The 18,508-nt window shown below is 39.0% G+C and overlaps 3 protein-coding genes across 3 annotated transcripts; 1 reads left to right on the top strand and 2 right to left on the bottom strand.

Moving 5' to 3' along the window:
* The first annotated feature begins 520 nt into the window (after positions 1 to 520).
* LOC146494341 (transmembrane protein 198-like) lies at positions 521 to 7,709 on the top strand. The gene is made up of 5 exons (XM_085146518.1): positions 521 to 754; positions 2,005 to 2,316; positions 4,386 to 4,961; positions 5,070 to 5,197; positions 6,811 to 7,709. The coding sequence occupies exons 2-5, from the start codon at positions 2,163 to 2,165 to the stop codon at positions 6,958 to 6,960; spliced, it is 1,008 nt and encodes a 335-aa protein (XP_085002644.1). The 5' UTR covers positions 521 to 754; positions 2,005 to 2,162; the 3' UTR covers positions 6,961 to 7,709.
* Positions 7,681 to 14,817, bottom strand: LOC146494340 (matrix metalloproteinase-19-like). Its single transcript, XM_085146517.1, has 9 exons — positions 12,342 to 14,817; positions 11,818 to 11,906; positions 11,597 to 11,727; positions 11,306 to 11,518; positions 10,961 to 11,206; positions 10,775 to 10,876; positions 10,490 to 10,654; positions 10,251 to 10,378; positions 7,681 to 10,178 (listed from the first exon to the last, which is right to left on the bottom strand). The coding sequence occupies exons 1-9, from the start codon at positions 12,456 to 12,458 to the stop codon at positions 9,939 to 9,941; spliced, it is 1,431 nt and encodes a 476-aa protein (XP_085002643.1). The 5' UTR covers positions 12,459 to 14,817; the 3' UTR covers positions 7,681 to 9,938.
* Positions 14,818 to 14,940: 123 nt separating this feature from the next.
* pym1 (PYM homolog 1, exon junction complex associated factor) lies at positions 14,941 to 18,043 on the bottom strand. The gene is made up of 3 exons (XM_085146519.1): positions 17,760 to 18,043; positions 16,102 to 16,195; positions 14,941 to 15,981 (listed from the first exon to the last, which is right to left on the bottom strand). The coding sequence occupies exons 1-3, from the start codon at positions 17,788 to 17,790 to the stop codon at positions 15,471 to 15,473; spliced, it is 636 nt and encodes a 211-aa protein (XP_085002645.1). The 5' UTR covers positions 17,791 to 18,043; the 3' UTR covers positions 14,941 to 15,470.
* Positions 18,044 to 18,508: the final 465 nt, after the last annotated feature.

Raw genomic sequence — 18,508 nt, 5'->3', positions numbered from 1 at the left:
ATTTGTAGGCGTAATGTTGCCTGCATGCTACCACCTTAGTTTAGCATGCTAAGATTCTGATTAGCACTAAAAACAAAGTATAGCTAAAAGTTGTTGTTAAATGTTAACCTCATGGTGGCAGTAGAGGAGAAGCTCAGAGATCACTTAAGTCAGTATGCTTCATCCCTTTTAAGACCACAAGTACCTTCACAAATTTTAATGCAGGTTCATATTATATATAGCTCTAAAACTTTAAAGGCACCCACTTTAACATGGTTAAAACACACACACACATTTAGAATACTGTTTGCAACCCAACAAGAAAAGGAGTAAATTGCATTTTTGTGGTGAGAGCCTATGAATAAACACAAATCAGAGCCTAAAGCAATATTGTTTTAGTGCGTGCTGAATATAACCTTAATGAAAAGCCACATTGACTAAAATAAACGCTGAACTGTGCTGTGGCTCCAGCAGGATCCTGGGTAGTGAGAGTTGAACTCTCAGCTGGTCTGGCCTTGGACTTGGTAGCAGCTTTGTATTGACGCTGGGGGCAGATGGTCTCTCTCTCTCTCAGAGTCAGGCGTCAGCTGTTCACAAGCACAGATGACTTACTGCGGTGGACATTGATTTCACACACAGCTCTCAGAGAGAACAACATAAACTTTTGACAAAACTACGGACCTCTCTCTCCTTCCCTGGGGTTAACAGCTAATGAGGATATTTTGTTTTTTGCAGAAAGTTTACTTTTACAGTGTGAAGATATGTGGCATTTGAGGTAGGTCACAGAAATTTTAAAATTATGCTTTCATTTAAGAGACTGTGGTTTCTTTATTGTTTGTAGTTATTCTGTTCAGCTCTATAGATAATCATACTGACTGTTTCTGCAATGAAAATAATATATTTTTTGTCACTGAATCTCACAAACTAGTAGAAAAATAATTATTTTAGTAGCTTTTCCTGTACTGAAGCTGTGATTTTTTATATGTTTTAAATGTTACAAGGATTATTTAGCTGCTAGAAAATGTTTGTGCTTTTATCTATATAAGAGGACACAGGAGTTGACAGGAGGATCCCTCACCTGCTAAAGCCCCTCTAATTCCATTTGCTGACCGTAGAATCTGCCTGAACAGCTTATAAAGTCTTTACAATAATACACCCTGTAGCTAGACATCTGCACTGTAAGCCAAGATGAAGAGTGTGTAAACACGATCTATGCAGTTAATAATGAGTGTATAAAATACCTAACAAAATAGTTTTCATTTAGCTGATAAGTAATTCTATTTTGTTTTTCTAGTGGAGGAAAATAGGTTTATGCTTTGCGTAATTGTCTCCGTCTTTGAGTGAAATTTATACCCCAATTTCATTCAAATTAATCAGGAAATATTTTTCTTTTGAATATTCATAATAACTATCCACAACATTAAAGTGATGCATCGTTAATTATAAGCTACAGTCCTTCTCCAGAATGCAAACTTTTAAATCACTATGTACTTAAAGGGTTTTCTGAATGCAGAACTCCTTTGTTTCTGTACTGTTTTAGCTAGTTTTACTTATGCTAGAGGCTAGAGTACATCTATTCCAACATATAGAATATACTGTATTATTGTTGAGCTGTGTTTTTCATTATCTTGTGCACTAAACAGAAATACTTAACCACATGTTCAGGACAATACATACGTATTACGATGGCATCAACTCACAAGGTCATTTCCTCATCTGTATCCTGTTCTTGAACAAAAGAGAAACTCAAGGGGACCCCCCAGTTTCCTCCTTTGGTTCCTGAACAGGGAATTGGACATGGGAAAGAGCAACATCCTCTCATAAATTCACCCAAATATGACTGATGCTTCATTTAAAAACTTTATGATGTCTCATATGGAATGGAAGTTGTGTTTTCATTGGAGAAATTTCCGGGATAGACGAGACTTGATGTTTAATAAATGTCAAGTTAGTGCAGGAAAAAATAGAAGTGGGTCTGTGTTTGTCTTTGCTGTAGAAGTCATAAACAGTCTTTTCTTTCTGCAGGTGCACAACAGGAAACAGTTTAGTACATGCTCTTGGTTCAGGAGCTTCCTCTTTCCCTGGCTACAAAATGCAGGCCGTTCCAGTTTTGTCCCTTCAATGAGCAAAACAGATTCACGTCCACACCAGCTGCTCACCACCAGAAGTAATAACCCTCCAAGATGGCACTCACTTCACTCTATGTTACTGAGAAACCAGGAGCTGGCTTAAGTGAAGTGGACATATGTACACTTGAGATTAATATGAAGTATGAAGTCATCCCATCTATTGTGTGCTCTGTTTGCCTTTCATTTGGCCTCATCTACTGCTTTTCCGGTACGTAATCATAATGTTATTAACGTCAAATTTAAGGAAAGACTACTTAAATGTTTTACATCTAACTGTCCACTCCGCTTTTAAATGTTTCAAGAGCTCACCTGATGGCTTAAAGCCTCAGTGGCAGGTGTCTGCAGGCTGCCAGGGGTTTAGGGTGGATAAGCCCAAAAGCTAGAGAAGGCAGATGGGTAGTCCTGTCTGAATTTGACAGAGACAGCATATATGAAGTGCTACCTGTTACACACTCATGGTCTAAAGTTAAAGCTGAAGTCTGCTCCTATTAACACTGACAGTGATTTGTTTTTATGTAGAGCTACACAGGGAGAAAATATACTACAGTATTAAAACCAATATTTATTTGGTATCACTGAGAAAATGTGCAGAGAAAAATTCAATCAACACAAAAACTGAGTGTGATAAAGAGTGTTGTGTCACAAGGACCTGCAGCCTAAAACATGTGACATTACGCAAACACACATGCTGCCAAAGTCTGTTTTTCCAGTAACACTAACGCACTGTGAGGAAATGTATAACTGTCAATAATTAATAATGGGGAATTTTAAAAAAAGCAGTTTTAGTGGTGCAGACAAAGAGAGTGCTGTCATAGTTGTGTTCACTCATGTAACTCTGTGGTTAGTGATTGTCATGCACATGCAAGTGGCCTGCCCACAGAGACTCAAAGGACACCAGAATACAAATGAGTCATGTGAAGCATTGGGCAAATGTGCAGCAGAATTACACTGCAAACAATGAGCTTTGTCTACTATCATCCACAACCATCCACCCAAAACAATTCATCAGAAATCTAAAACATTGCCATAACTGTCTTCACCATACGCCTTTCCATATCACAAAATAAATATATTTTGTATTCATAGACACTAGTAAACATGTCTCTCACTATAACTAAAGGTAACCTGTGGTATTAGCCACAAAACTGTAAAGGAACGAGAGCAATCACTGCAGTCTCCCCACCTGGAGCTGGAGATGAATGCTGGAACAAATTCGTGAATGGGGTATTTTAGTGTGTGAACCATCAGCATCTGCAGAGTCATCCAATCAGCTCTTATTGTTGTGGTTCATATAAGGTAAAAAAAAAAAAATAGTGGACCTAATATTTCATCTACCTTGGATAATACACATTTTTATTCTGTTTTTTACGGATTCTTTTATTGTTTTTGTTTTTCTTTTCTTAAACATCTGTCCTGTCTAGTCGTTGTAGCAAGCAGAATCGTGGTCTGAATGCTTTGTTGTGCCAAACACATCTGCTTTCCCAAGAAGAGCACTATGGGCTCTCTGTAGGCTCCTTTTGTTAATCTTATTGTTTTATTTATTTTATTTTTTATTATTCATGCTATTATCTATGTGGATATTATGCTGAAGCAGAAAGGACATGAAAGATAGAAAAAGAAAAGGAGAGGGAGAGAGAAAAGAGAAAAGAGTGTGTATGGGAGGGAGGAAAGCTGGGAAACAGACAGACATGCTGGGTCTCCAACTGCTACATCTAAAGCAAAACACATTTAAAAATCCCACCAAAACTACAATAAAACTAAAATAATAATATTATTATTGCTAAGTTACAGTGTGTCACTTTATTTCTGTTCACACTGCAGCTGTAAGAATGTGACTTTCCCAACTCTGAGACTAATAAAGTTTATTTGATTTTATGAAGTATTTCGTGCAAGTGGACAAGAATAAAACATGTTTGTTTGATGTGTTTTGGGGACAGATAACAAAAGAATCTTTGCAATGCAATTTCTTTTACAATTACATAATTGTAACTTTAATATAACAGTTAAGGGGACATAATAAATGACTGAAGTGTGGTGCTTTACATTATTGCATTACTAACAAATAAAATGTAGTTACATTAACCCATTACATCCTGCAAAATCCTGAAGAAACATGACAAAAATATTAGGTGAGCTAAGCACATAAGCTAAACCTAAAACCTACAAATACAAACCAATATTCCTTAATTGATCCAGTGATGCCTATGCTTTACCTGCTTATTAATCAGTATTAAAACTAACACTGGAGCTGGTTCTAACCTTCTTTTATTATCACAGGATACCGCTGCTTCAAGATGGTCATGTTCTTCTCAGGCTTCCTGTTAAGCTCAGCAGCCATGCTCCTCTTGTACCATAAAGAACCTGCACTGAGCACCCAGCTGCAGGCAGAGACCAAGGCGGGCATTGGCCTTGGTGTGGCTGTGCTGTGTGGACTGTTGACCATGTTAATGACAACTGTGGGACTCCTCATCAGCGGCTTACTTCTGGGAAGCCTTCTCTCCCTCTCCATCTTGGTGGTTATTGGACAATTTCACAGCCTTACTCCAGTTTGGGTGCCTCTCAGTGTTGTTCTAGCTGCCAGCATGGCCGCTGCTGTCTTTACACTCCAGTGGCAGAAACTATTCAGCATAATCTTCACTTCTGTGTTTGGAGCAACTGCAGTCATGCTGTGTGCAGATTACCTGGTGGGGGCATTTGTATTGCCAGATCAAGTGTATGATATATTTTCTCAAGCTGCTCCACGACCACTCTGCTGGTTTGACTGGGCTGTCACTGGAATCTGTCCTGTTTTGAGTCTCACTGGAGTGCTGGTGCAATGGTGGTTTACTGCCAAAGGAATGTCACACAATGGAAGTAAGTTTAATTCAATCTCTAACTCAAGGCTGTATTCACAACCTCCCTATTTGATGTTGTGCATTCATGTTTTATGTTTTTTTTGTTCTCCCCTTTTAATGCATCCAGGTGCACATAAAAAACAGAAGAAATATGCAAAAAAACATGCAAATAAAGAATCAAGGAGAAGACCTCAGCATCACCGCCGACGGAGGCCTCCACCCCTGAAACGCTATGCTGGGGATGTCCTGGCACCGGTCAGTGGCTGAGATTCAAATGATTGATGTGCTATTTCTATCATATTTTATTTCTCCATTCCAGATAATAATAATAACAGATGTCAAGGCACTTGGTTGTTTAACCATATCTACATAAGTCAAAAATGTAAACAAATCTTTATGTTTTTATTGCTATTTCCTTGAATTATAAGAATCAAGTCAGTAATGTTGTGAAGAGCATTTTTACCAACTCTAAGTCATTAATAAATATTAAAGTTAGCTATGTACCTAAAGGATTTAGTTATCCTTTTCTTTATTGCCTCCCACCTTTACTACTGCAACTTCCTGATATACAGTGCAATTTCCCAATTTGCATAGCCTGAAGCAACATTATAGGGCCACCCTCTTGTGGTGTCACCACCCAGAGGAGGGGTCAGACACAATGTGTGTTGGATGGCAATCAAGGGCTGCCAAAGTGCTTCTGGCAAATTGTCAGGCAACTCAAGAGGAGAAAGCAGTATTATACTCAAATGGTGCATAGTGCAGGTGGGAGCTGCAAACTTCAACTCAGCACATAGGCAGTGGAAGGAATACCTCACACATCAATCCCATCGACATGGATGGATGAGGGGGCAACTTGGCCATCACTAAGGTGAGGTCACCCTGATAGTTAAACCGCTCCTTCTTAAGGCACTGGATATTGTGTGACTGACACCTACAACATGCCTTTGGAAGGTAGAGACAGTGTCTCTGAATTGGCAAACTTGGGTGGTAGTTCCTCTCCTCAAGAAGAGGGACTGGAGAGCATGCTCCAGCGTCATGGGGGATCACACTTCTCAGCCTCCCCAGAAAGGTCTTTGCCAGGGTGCTGGACAGGATAGTCCACCCATAAGTTGTGTCTTGGATCCAGGATGGGCAATGCAGATTTAGTCCTGGCCGTAAACTCCTGATTAGCTGTTTGTCCTCTCAAGAATATTCAAGAGTGAGCAGGAGTTTGCCCAATCAGTTTACATTTGTTTTGTGAAGGCAATCGACTTCATCCCATTTATGGACAGAATTTCTAGGCAAGTGACAGAAGGCTCCCACTTTGGTGATTTAATGATCTCATCTCTGCTTTTTGAAGATGATGTGGTTCTTTTGGCTTCATCAGATGATGGCCTCCTTTCAGGAGGTGGTTAGGGTAAGAGAGGTCTGGGCTTCTCTGCTACCCCCACGACCCAACCAGGGATAAGCAGTGGAAATGGATGGATGGATTTTATTTGTCATTTATTCTTGCTTTTGAATTCTTTTTTTATAGTATACAATTCTTTATGTTGCTCTGTTGCTGTTTTATTTATCGTATTTTAATTTAAGTTTTTAGGTAGTTTTGGGTTTTGAAATTGGGTTGCTGGAGACCTTGAATGTAAATACGTTTGCCTGGAAATGACTTTGGGTTATCTTCTGTCTCTTTCAAAATATGCTAGATAAATAAAATTGACATGACACAAGTATACATTAGTATTAGCACACTTTTCGTACATGAACTGGTAAACAAGGCCCACTGCAGCTTTGTGGAGCACCAGAGTTGTTCTAGGTTCTCACTGTGTATAATTTGTCTCCATGGTAGATGGCCAATTTAACAGCAGTGCATCCTCCTTTTGTTTGCCTTGCAGAGTTATCTTCAGAGCCTTCAGGAGCGTCAGATGGGAACCGGCTCCTCTAAAAGCACCGTCAGCACTATCACACACACTCTAATTGACTTTGACTTTGAAACAGGCTCCATGGTGCCTCTGACCACTTCCTCTCCAGTCTTCACAGTTTGATTAACATGGCTTCATGCAACTATAGGTTACATATGTCTGAGGAATAATTAATAATTTGAATTTTCGACCATCACAAACACCTTTCCACAGTTTCAACTTGTGGTTTGAATCCTTATTACTGGCTTCATCAGATAACAATCAGCATGCTCAGACTGATATGAGGTACTTGGAGATCATCCCCTGAATGATGACAAGACAAATTAATGCAACCTCAACACAGCATCAGGCCCATGACTACTAAATCCTTTGAGCAGTTTAACTCTCAGATGAGTTCTTTTGTTTCATACAATATCATTACAATCTTAAACACTCTGCTTATGTCACTGTGTACATACATAGATCAGTAACACATCTAGATTACACTGAAATGTAATCATTACAGCTACAAAAGATAAATGTGTGCCAGCACATGCAATGAAACCAAGGATATACATAAAACATAGAATTCTGAACAGTAGACCAATAAAATATTAATCAGATCAAATATTGAGTACAGCCTCACAGTCAGCTGTTTTGGGTATTGTCTTATGTTAAGAGTCATTAAATCAGCAACGTGATGTTTATGCAATCATACCAAAGATAAGAATGTCAGCAGCATCGAAAACACTGATGGTATTAAAACTGTGAAGAGTGTGTTTAGTTGTTTATGAGTTCAAGTTTGAATTTGAAAACCAGATGATGTGTTATTTCATCTTTGAAGGTTACATCCTTACTTTTAAGAGGTTAAATAAAACATGCTTTTCCTCTGCTCTGTACTGTTATTAATCCATCTATACTCCTCTAGTGTGTTGTCCTTCTTTGGAGATATCTGTTCTAGAGAGGCTAGATCAAAATTCTCCTATTTGTAGGTCACAAATGCATTTGACTCAGAAACTGTATCTCCTCCAAAAAAATCATGACTAGGTCACAAAAAAATCCACACGCCTTCTTGGAGTAATTGTACAGCTGTTTTCTGTACACCATTTTGTCACTGTTATAAAAGAAGAATGCAGCTGGCCAGCATTACAGAGCGAGATGGCATTCATGTTTACATTCTCTGACCTTTCACAAACAAGAACCTCTTGTGTCTAAATGTTAAATCCAGTTTTAAAGCTTTTACTTCAGCATTTCTTTAGCATGTTGCATGTTTTGGAATCCGAAGTGACCAAATTTGGACAAACAGGCTGAGTTATCTACAAATATTACCATTAGCTTGATCCGTAAACTGCATGGATGCATCATGCAGACACAGATACCTTATAATTAGTGCTAAGCGAGCCATGTGATTTGGTATATAAATGTATTAAAAATGCTTCAAAAGATACAAACAGATTTGAGAAGTTTTTCAGAGTTGATAATAGACAGCTGTCAGCCTTGAAAGTTTAAAACAGTTCAAAAAACCTGTAATTATTATGAGGGATTTAATTATAGAGAACAAAGCTATTTTTGTACTAGACTGTAAATACGCCATAGCTAAACTTCGGCGTTTAACACTGGAGTCTCTGGGTACAGACTCACTTTATGGAGCCAGCCTCAAGTGTTCACTTGAGGAACTGCAGTGTTGACTTCGATTTGCAGTCCCTTCTGCATGTTGCCACTTGGTCAATGCACTTTGTTCTGTACAGTTTTATGGTTGTGGGGTTCAGGTTAGCAGAAAAGAAGAAAACAAGAAGTCTATAAACACTATGAAAATGGGTCCATGATTTCTGGAACATTGTTGTTTTAATTAGAATGTATGAATATGTCAGTTTTGTTCTTAAGGTTAACCTTCCCTTTGTTCACACTTGTTTAAATGTTAATTCCACTTTTTTTCCACCCTTTGTTTTTTCAGTTAATGTTGCTACTGTTCAGTTATGTTAACTTTGTCATTTCATCTTGAATTAAAGTTTTCACTTCAGTGTAGCTTCAGCTAGTTTCCGCTGGTTTGCACATTTCACAATTGAGCTTTTTATGGTCTGACGATGTCCAGTTTTAATACAGTCTTCTTTTTTTTTATGTGGGTGGTATTTGTTAAGGGCAAGTGCTAAGAAGTCCAGAATAGGTATTAGAACACAAACAGCGTAATCGAAAAATTACGGTCACAGAAAAACACATACAACGAAGTCTTCTGATGTTTCCAATAGAACGGCAGCAAAATTAATTCTTAGTTTTCTGAATGCACAATATAATTTTCGATCAGCCTATTCAAAGTCTGATTTTTATTTCAGTTATTTCAATTGTTCACATCGAGTTGTAGTTTTTAGTTTCATTTTAATTAATTATAATAAACTGGTGCCTAAATAAAAGTGAACACAGAGGTTAGGTATTCGGAAGATCTCATGTGGTGAAAACTGCCTGCTGATCTTGTTCACGTGTCTGAAGTTGACTTTCTTATCAGGTAAAGTGACCTTATCCTTCAAAGACACTGCATGCACAACTACACAGGTGCTTTCCACCTACTCTGACTTCTCAAGACTCTTTGTTAAGAGCAGCGTGAGCTTCACAAAAATCTGTTTTGGTTTTATTTGATTCGTTTAGATTTTACCAAGACTCCTTTATCTGGTATTTGTGGCCAGACATTAAAAAGGGCACCCTAACAACATTTGATATAACTCATATAATATACTAACATAATGTACACATACACCAATAAAATGCCACCAGAGGGAAGGCTACAGGGAAGTATTCCTCACATGTTCTGTGATTAATGTCCTCTCCTCTGTTATCCTGGTTGATTGGTCTGTTTATTTAATGTTAAAGTGGAAGAGAAGCAGAAGTATGTATAATTAAAGATAACTATTTTAACTAGTTACTAGTTCATTCGTTAGTTTAATTAAAAATGCATCTAGGTAAGTGGAAGCTTTAGTATTCCTTTTTTTCTCAACATGACAGGACTGAGAAGCAAATATCATTGCGCACGCCCACATAACCAATACCCATACTGTGAGCTTGTTTCACTGTTATTAAACAGTCATTGTGCAGATAAGGTTAATGTTGAGTCCCCAGTGGCCTCTGGTGGCTCAGTCGTCACACTGCATCCAGCGCAAGGCAGTGTTGAGAGGGTAGGTCTTCTCCACTGCTTGGTAGTTTTGGTTTACACGCCAATACTCGGTGCCTTTAAATATGTATACATAACCATTAGTCCACGTTATTGCAGCATCAGTGTTGCTGGGCATCCCTTTGAAGAGTTGTCCAACTGGTTTAGGGTATGATTTGAAATCCGTTGGAGCAATTTCATCCCATTGCCAGTATCCAGAGCCCTGAAATAAAGAGCAAATTATTAACTGAGTTCAGATATCAAAAAACAACAAAAAGACTGAAAATCATCTTACTTTGAAAAAGATAATCTTCTGGTTCTTATTGAAGTAAAAAGCAGAGTCAATATTTGCAGGGATGTTGGACAAACGTTTGGGGAAGCCCTGGTCAAGTTTGAAGCCTGTGTATCTCCATAATTTGTCTCCTGTGAAAGGATGTTTGCAGAGGAAAGACACTTGAATTCAGAAAACACACCTAACAGCACACAGCTGGAATTAAACATTCTGAACGCTGCTGATAAAACTACTGAATAAACCTTTCAGAAAGTAGGATTTGCCAGTTCGCGGAGAGTGAACAGCTGCACTGAGACTTCCTGGCAGCTCCTTCCACAGTGCGGAAATCTGGATGGGAGTGTTGTAGTCAGAGTTGGACACTGTCCACACATACTGCCCACTGAAAAAGTATGTCTTACGCAAAGGACCTGCAGGGGCAAAATGTAGGAGAAAAAATATCTTTAGAAGCCTCTTCCTGATTTGTTAAACAAAATACAGAGCAAAGCATATATAAAGGAATTTGTATTAGAGCATCAGAGTCTCTGTACCCAACATAACTGCATCCACAGCGGCCTTGCATGGATTTGGAATAACTCCTCCTGGCCTTGACTGTCCTGGATTTCTGGATTCAGGAATCTTCTCTGGCTTTCCTGAAAAGGGATAGTGTTGCAGGTTGCATAAATAGTACTTCAAAGATATATTCATATGGTGCTGTAATAACATTTTGGCAATACCGTATAAAGCTTGGATCCCTTGTATGTCATCTTGATGAAGCTTGAAGTCAGAGCGGTATCCATTGTAAACAGGTCCCATCAGTGCATTGTAGTACTGTGAGTGGCCCAGGCCTAGAGCGTGGCCAATTTCATGCGCTGCTACAATCCTCAGGTTGGAGCCAGAACTCTTCCCTTCTGTCCACAGTTCATCCTCATCGAAGTGCACAATGCCAGACTCGGGGGCATCAGCGTGCGCTAAAACACGGCCTAAAGATAAAGCAAGGATTCTAATTAAATACCAGAAGTCACTCAGATCACAAAACTTTGGAGTTTCTTTGAGCACAACTGTTCATATGCTGGTCCTACCTCGGCCATCAAAGGGTACTGGACACGTCTTGTCTTTTCTGTGAAATGAGATTTTGATGTCTGCTCTTCCTTGATCCAACTCTCTGAACCTTAAAGGTGACACATCACTCCAGTACTTAAAAGCATTCTGGATGGCCATGCGAGTCTTTCCCAGACCCAGATCAGGAGTGTAATTGTAAATGCGGTAGGTCAGCATTTTCTTACGCCAGTAACCTGTGAAATTATAATTCAAAATCCTTTATATGCACATCAACTACACATTAAAAATCCAATATGTATACCGTTACCTACCCAGGACTCGATATTTGAGAGATTTGTTATCGAAAGAATCCTCGAGGCCACATCGAGGTTTATTCATCATTGCCAGCGTGGCTAAATCCATTTTTCCTGATACCTGCAGGTTGGTCACTTTCTGAAACATTCTGACATTAAAAAAAAAAAAAATTTAACTTTCAATTGAAATGAAGTCTAAATAGTAAATGAGGACAATGTAAACTGATAAGATGGTTGACCTTAAAGCTTCCGCTATTTGCTCATGTGAATAATCTTGAACTTTACTGTCCAGTGGGATGTGCAGGTAGCCATACTTCTTTAAGTAAACCTAAAAGAATGGCAGACATTGTGAGGGATATTAAATTATTGATCTCTACTAAACAGATTAAAACAATTGTTCTTTCTTTTTTGACACGTTACTTGACTATTTTTGGTCACTGAAACTAAATAATCTCAGCATGGCTGAGGTGAGGTTGACTGAATATAGATGCTCCATTACCTGCTGAGGAATTACTTCCATTTGTGCCAATTATATAGAGATCTGGCCTTACAGTGACATTGGTGAGCTTAAGACAATTAAAAATCCAGTTTCTGCTGATCTCTGTGGAAGTAATGTTAAAACTGGACAGCAGTGCATGCTCCAAGTATTTCTATTTTAATTCTCAGCGAGTTGTATGCAAATTCTAGACTCGGAGACTGTGATTTTTACATTAATATTTTAGATTATATTCCAGCAGATCCAGCTTGTTTTGCATTTTCTTACCATGGCTTCTGTGGTATCTTTTCTGCTCAGGGCAATAGATGAAGCTGTTATCAACAAAACAAGAAGCACCATTAACTCCAGTCTGTATTCCATTTTCCAGTTTGGGTCTTTTTCCATTACTAGATAGAAAAAACAACAACTTTGAATCCAATGCGGCAAGTTGATCTTTTCAACTGATAAATAAGCTGTGTGTCTTTCCAAACATCGTTTTATCCATCTTCTCTGTGTTCGTTCTTCTATAACTGTGTCAAAGTTGGTGTCCTAGTATTTATACTGTCAAGTGTCTGTTCAGGACCTGCCTCGAAACCACATAATAAATATTTACAAGGAATGTGATGTGTCAACTGCAAAACACCAACACATATTTCAGATGTTAACCACCTGATCACGCCTTCTGACACCATCATTTAGAGCCATTTGTCTTGAAGGGTGTAAGAATAACTTCAGAGTAATGTTGTTTACGTCAAAGGAAGCAAATAAATTAAGAATGAACTTTTTTTAGAACGTGGATGAGCTGCCCACTACCTAATAAAGGTGCCGTCTTGCGACCAGTTATGTCATTGTGGTGGTAGACAAGCACTTTCTTGATTTTTAATTAAGCTGTATTACTTCATAACGGATGTCTGTGGTAGATGTAACAGAAATGCTACCGAGTTGCTCACATGTGATTCATGTTTGTGAAATCGGCACTTTATCCCACAATATCTGAGCGTTCTTTATCCTGTGGTTGCCGTATAAAAAACAACAACAAACCACACATCCTCAACGAGACAACAGCTAATTATATTGTTCTCAAAGTAGGAGCCCATTCAAGCAAAAACAATGACACCCCCGTGTAACCATTGCTACAAATCGTGTCTGAGACAGAGTACGCCTCCTCCTCTGCTGTTTCATTGTGGAATAAAGGGTCATAAAAACCGAGACGGCAAAACCCCTGGGGTTTAAAAACATTTACATCTCCTGGTGAGACCATCCCTGATTCCTCACCAAGAAAGGGAATTTTTATCTAGCCTCTCTGGCTCTTTAAGGCATAAGCTTTGTCATTGATTGACTAATTCTAATGGAGGAAAGCAAACATATTAAAGTGGATCTATCATGATTTTCTTGTATGCACCATTAAGATGGTGGATGCCTCTATTAAACACAAAGTTTCAAATAATGAGATCAGTGTTATTGTGTGGTTAATAGCTTACATACACGCATCATGGGCATGAATGTCAGGGCAATTTGGGGTTTTTACTGATTTGTTTGAACTGCTCTTTTTCCAGGGTGGATGATTGTGCAGCATACACCTTTTCTTTAATCCAAGTGGGGTCAAAAGTATACATCCAAACTGTCACCGTCAGATGAGAGGACACTCATTAGGATATTCATGAACAACACGGGAACCACCAAGGCTCAAACCTCCAATCACACATCTGGACCCATCTGGCTGCAATGACTTGGAATGGATAAAGCAGGCTAACATTAGCTTCTGAAATGGCCTTCGCAAAGCCCTGATCTCAATCTTACTGAAAATTTGTGGACTTTGAAAAAAAGCCAAGTCTGTGTCAGGAAGCCAACCAATTTAAAAGAACTCTGTCAACTCTGCCAATAAGATTAGTCAAATATCAGCCCGAATTATACCAAAGCTTGTTGATGGCTACCAAAAGCATTTGGTCGAGGTGCAACTTGCTAAAATAGTAATGGTAAATGTCCTGTATTTGTATAGCGCTTTATTAGTCCCTAAGGACCCCAAAGCGCTTTACACATCCAATCATCCACCCATTCACACACTGGTGATGGCAAGCTACATTGTAGCCACAGCCACCCTGGGGCGCACTGACAGAGGCGAGGCTGTCGGACACTGGCGCCACCGGGCCGTCTGACTACCACCAGTAGGCAATGGGTGAAGTGTCTTGCCCAAGGACACAACGACCGAGACTGTCCGAGCCGGGGCTCGAAGCGGCAACCTTCCAATTACAAGGCAAACTCCCAACTCTTGAGCCACGATCACGGGGCGATTGTGGCTCAAGGGACATTTAGTCAATTATTAGAGCAAGTTTTATGTAAATATCTGAGCCTGTATGTTGTATACTTGTTGTATACTTTATTTTTGCATGAGTTATTTACAAGTTTCTCACATATATTTTATAAGTGGTCAGAAACTTGTAAATAACTCATGAAAAAATAAAGTTACGTTGAAACCAAGCACACCATTGTTTTTCTTGTGAATAATAAGTTAGATGTGTAAGTTTGATGTGTCACATGGCCCTCTTCCTATTGAAAAAACACAAGTTGTATCCAAGATGGCCGACTTCTAAATGGCCACCATGGTCACCACCCATCTTGAGGAGTTTGCCCCCTCACGTAGGCTAATGTGCCACAAACAGGCCTTTAATATCACCAACCATTCCCATTTTATTACGGTGTATCCATATAAATGGCCCACCCTGTAGAATGTTTTTACCCACAGTAATACTTGTTAGTAAGATAATTGCTGAATTTTTTTTAAATGTAATTTATAGATAAAAACAAAAATATAAATCATCACCCCTAGTCTTATTTTCTGAGCAAGTAAATGCTTTTTAAAACATATTCCACTTTAAAAACACAAAAGCACTTTACACAGCTTGTATTTTAATAAAAGTAGTGACTGTGAAGACTCAACATTAGTGAGACTACAAGAGGGCATCCAACCATTGACAAGAATGTTAATTTCCAAAACAGAAAGGTTAACAAACCAGATTTTCTTTGACAAAAAAAATATTTTTTCCACGTTTATTTTTTTCTGTAAATGAGTCCTCGTGATGTGATGAAAAGTACAAAACGGAGAGGACAGACACGCACAAAACAATTCACAATTATCCGTTTAAACATATTTATAGATGAAGAACCTCTCCTGTACAAGTATATGAGGAATCACAATGTTATTTATCAGAATCTATAAAACAACCTTGTCCGTGGTTAAGATGCGACACCTGCTATGCAGACGGTGCTGGGGCTGTGTTCACTTCCCAAGTTCATAACAAATATCAAATAGGTACAATATGTTTAATGGAATCTATGATCACAAAAGCTGCAAGGGTCCCTTCTTGTGTGTAGTTTGTACGTTGAGTTCATCCAACTCTTCTGCTGTCTTTTATTGCTTCAGGAATCCCGCTCCAGCTGCTCTAATTCCTCTTGTAAGGCCTTTGCCCGACCCAGCTTCTCCAACTGATCCTTTGTTGGCTGTTTTATTTCCCCTGAGTCCACTTTCTGCTGCAACTCCTCAACCTGTCGCAGCTTCTTTTTTACATTTTTGATCTTCTTAGCCTTTTCAGCCGCCGCTGCTGAAGAGTCAATGGAAGAAGCCGCAGAAACAGGCGCCGCCGTCTTGTTTGCCGACTTGTCGCTCTCTGAAATGGACACATTCTCGACGGCGTTGCTCACCGACTCCACGTCCGCATCTCCATCCTGGCCCTGCTGCTGCTGCTGTTTTCGTTTTTCCTTACGTTTCATGTTGCGTTTGGCAGACTTTGAGAGACCAGCTGTGTCACTGTCCCCACACCCGGGGATCTTCTGCTGCTGCTGTTGTGTTGGTTGCGCTGCATCAGTTGGGTTCAAACCAGGGGGCAGATCTGGTTTACTCTTAAAAAACTTGACATACTTGTTTTCATACCTAAAGCAAGAGAAATGCAATTTAAATAATAGCGTATGAGTAATTTTTATTAACGATGCAGCCCTACAAATGCACAAAAAGAAAGTGTGTACACTGTAGGGAAAGAAGAAGGGCGCTTACACAGGGACTTCTTCCTGGGGCACATAACCGTCCTTCACTCGCCTCGGCTTCCTCCAGGTTCCATCAGGTCGCTGAGTAGCAGCGATGTATTTCCCTGAAGAGTAACAGGCAAAGCATTTTAGAGATGACATACACCTTTGTGCAGGAGTGACCTGAAAATGTCTACTGCTTCTATTCTCACTGGATATTTTCAGTGTTTTCCCAGAAAGGCAACACTGATGATTTAAAAGAAAGACTTGGACAGTGTGAGATTCCTGCAGCCCCAAGGCCCCGACCAACTACATGTATTAACTGTGAATCTTACGTTAATACAAAGCTTTTTATGGATTTCCATACATTTTAGGCATTTTAAAACCCATAACATGTGATACTAACATGTTCCTACTTTGCACGATTATTTTAGCAAATCTCAAAAGTCCACCATAAACCAAGAAGCTAACTCTAACTTTAAAGGTCTCTAACCAATCCTTATGCTAAGAGAGGAAAATGAAGACATTTTCAGCTGCATTTACTTTTTTCCCCAATTTGTGGACTCAAACTTTGGACAGCTCAATACAAATAAGCAAGTCATTATATTTTTGAGTGCATGACAAAAATGTTTCAAAAGGCACTAATACCACAAGCAAAGCCAAGGTCCAAGCAGTGAACCATGAAGCCTAGTAAAAAATAAACAGGTGACTTATAGCAATATTCATTCCCTTTAATGTGTTTAATGTGCATCCAAGACAACAACTTGATGTAGCTGAAAATAAAGAAAAGAACATTAACCAGTCAACTTAGTTTACAAGTACGTGCATAGAATACATTCTTCGTGTCACATTGTGAACCACTTAAAAAGTTGTACACATATCAATCGAAGTACCCCACAGTCACAGAAACTTCACACCAAAACACAACAGATGCAGAATAATTACAGTGAGCAAGTGTGAAAGTGGTTTTGCTGCAGATCATCTCAACAACAGTGCTAGAGTTTTCTTTAAATGCAGGGACATATTTAGTTTATTGCACACAGAGGTAAAACTTGTTTAAGGACTGTTATAAGCTTTACACACCACTAGATGTCACTGTGCTTGTTTAGAAAATAAGTGAATAACAAATCAAATTTATCTGCTTTTATTAATTCAACTCTTCGTTATTTTTTAACAATTGTACAGTCAAAATGTTTTTATTTACTACAGATGTTCTTTGGATTAAATTACAGCCTCTAAACGGATTTAATACAGTGACAGTCTAAGACAACATCAGCTTAATTCACGGCATCAGCAGCGTTAGCTCTAGCTGTTGCGGCCACTAACAGATTATCCCTCTACACGGAATTTAAAGTCAAATATCCAGATGTTTTCCTAAGCACCAGTGGACATGTGTGTCTGACACCTACAAGCGTTATGTTAAACGGTGATTTAACTCTAATAACTAATAAAGTGCGCCTGGAGTGTTTAGCAACAAGCTAACTAGCTTTACGGAAGACTTAGCCATTTTTAGTTACTAGCATTAGCTAGCTGCAACATAGAAACCCGTCAGTTAGCGGTGTCAGGGAACTATAAACGATGAATGCTTCAAAGGGGAAAGACGGGCTATCTCTCCCCTGTAGCTGTAAGATTTAACTCGGAAGATACATTTTCTTTGAGACAAAGGTCTGGCACATGCATCAGCCTTACCAGATTCATCTGTCACATAGGGGGTTGCCATTTTGGTGTAGTGAGCTACTCCGCTCCCCTCGCTCTGGATTACTGTCTATCGGTAATGGTGTACCCAAAGGTCCCCTCCGTTACCTCGCTCACTCACAGCACCACACTTACAGCTTTTTAAACATCTGCTTTAAAGTTATTTCGCCGCTCGATGTGTGCCCGATCATGACAGCACATGTGTATGGCTGTTAAAGAGGCTGGCGGGCGGTGCAAGGTAACACAACGAGCGTACCCTATTCTTCGACTTCGGAAATGACGACGTGGATTCTGGGTTGCCAGGTTTGGACAGTATGCGTATTGTTCTCACGTTAATAAAAAAATACAAAAATAAAAGTCGTGTTAAATTTGTTATTTCTTAAAAACCTCCCTTCTTTCTATTCCAAATGCTATTTTTTTCTTCTTTCTGTGTTTTTTGGAAGTCTGTCCCATGGAGATAAATCTAATCAATTTGGTAAAAAGCCTTCTCTATTTTCTCTCTATTGAACTAACAAAGATCCAAATTATACTTTCCAGTATGTACTCGTGCTGTTTTTTTGTTGCTCGATCTTGTACACTTAATCTTTTTTTAAACCAAAAGAATAACTCCTTTTGAAAAGCTGTTAAAAGATAACAGATTGACATTACATTGATAGATTATTAAACATTTGTATGGCAGAGCTGCCATAAATCAGTCAATTGTTCACGTTGACTAAAAGAAAAGTAATTTGCAACAGTTCTGA

This window comes from Neolamprologus multifasciatus, chromosome 20 (genome assembly GCF_963576455.1).
Source record: "Neolamprologus multifasciatus chromosome 20, fNeoMul1.2, whole genome shotgun sequence".
Taxonomy (NCBI): Eukaryota; Metazoa; Chordata; class Actinopteri; order Cichliformes; family Cichlidae; genus Neolamprologus; species Neolamprologus multifasciatus.
The sequence above is the reverse complement of the archived record's forward strand: the minus strand, read 5'-3'. Positions and strand labels throughout refer to the sequence as shown.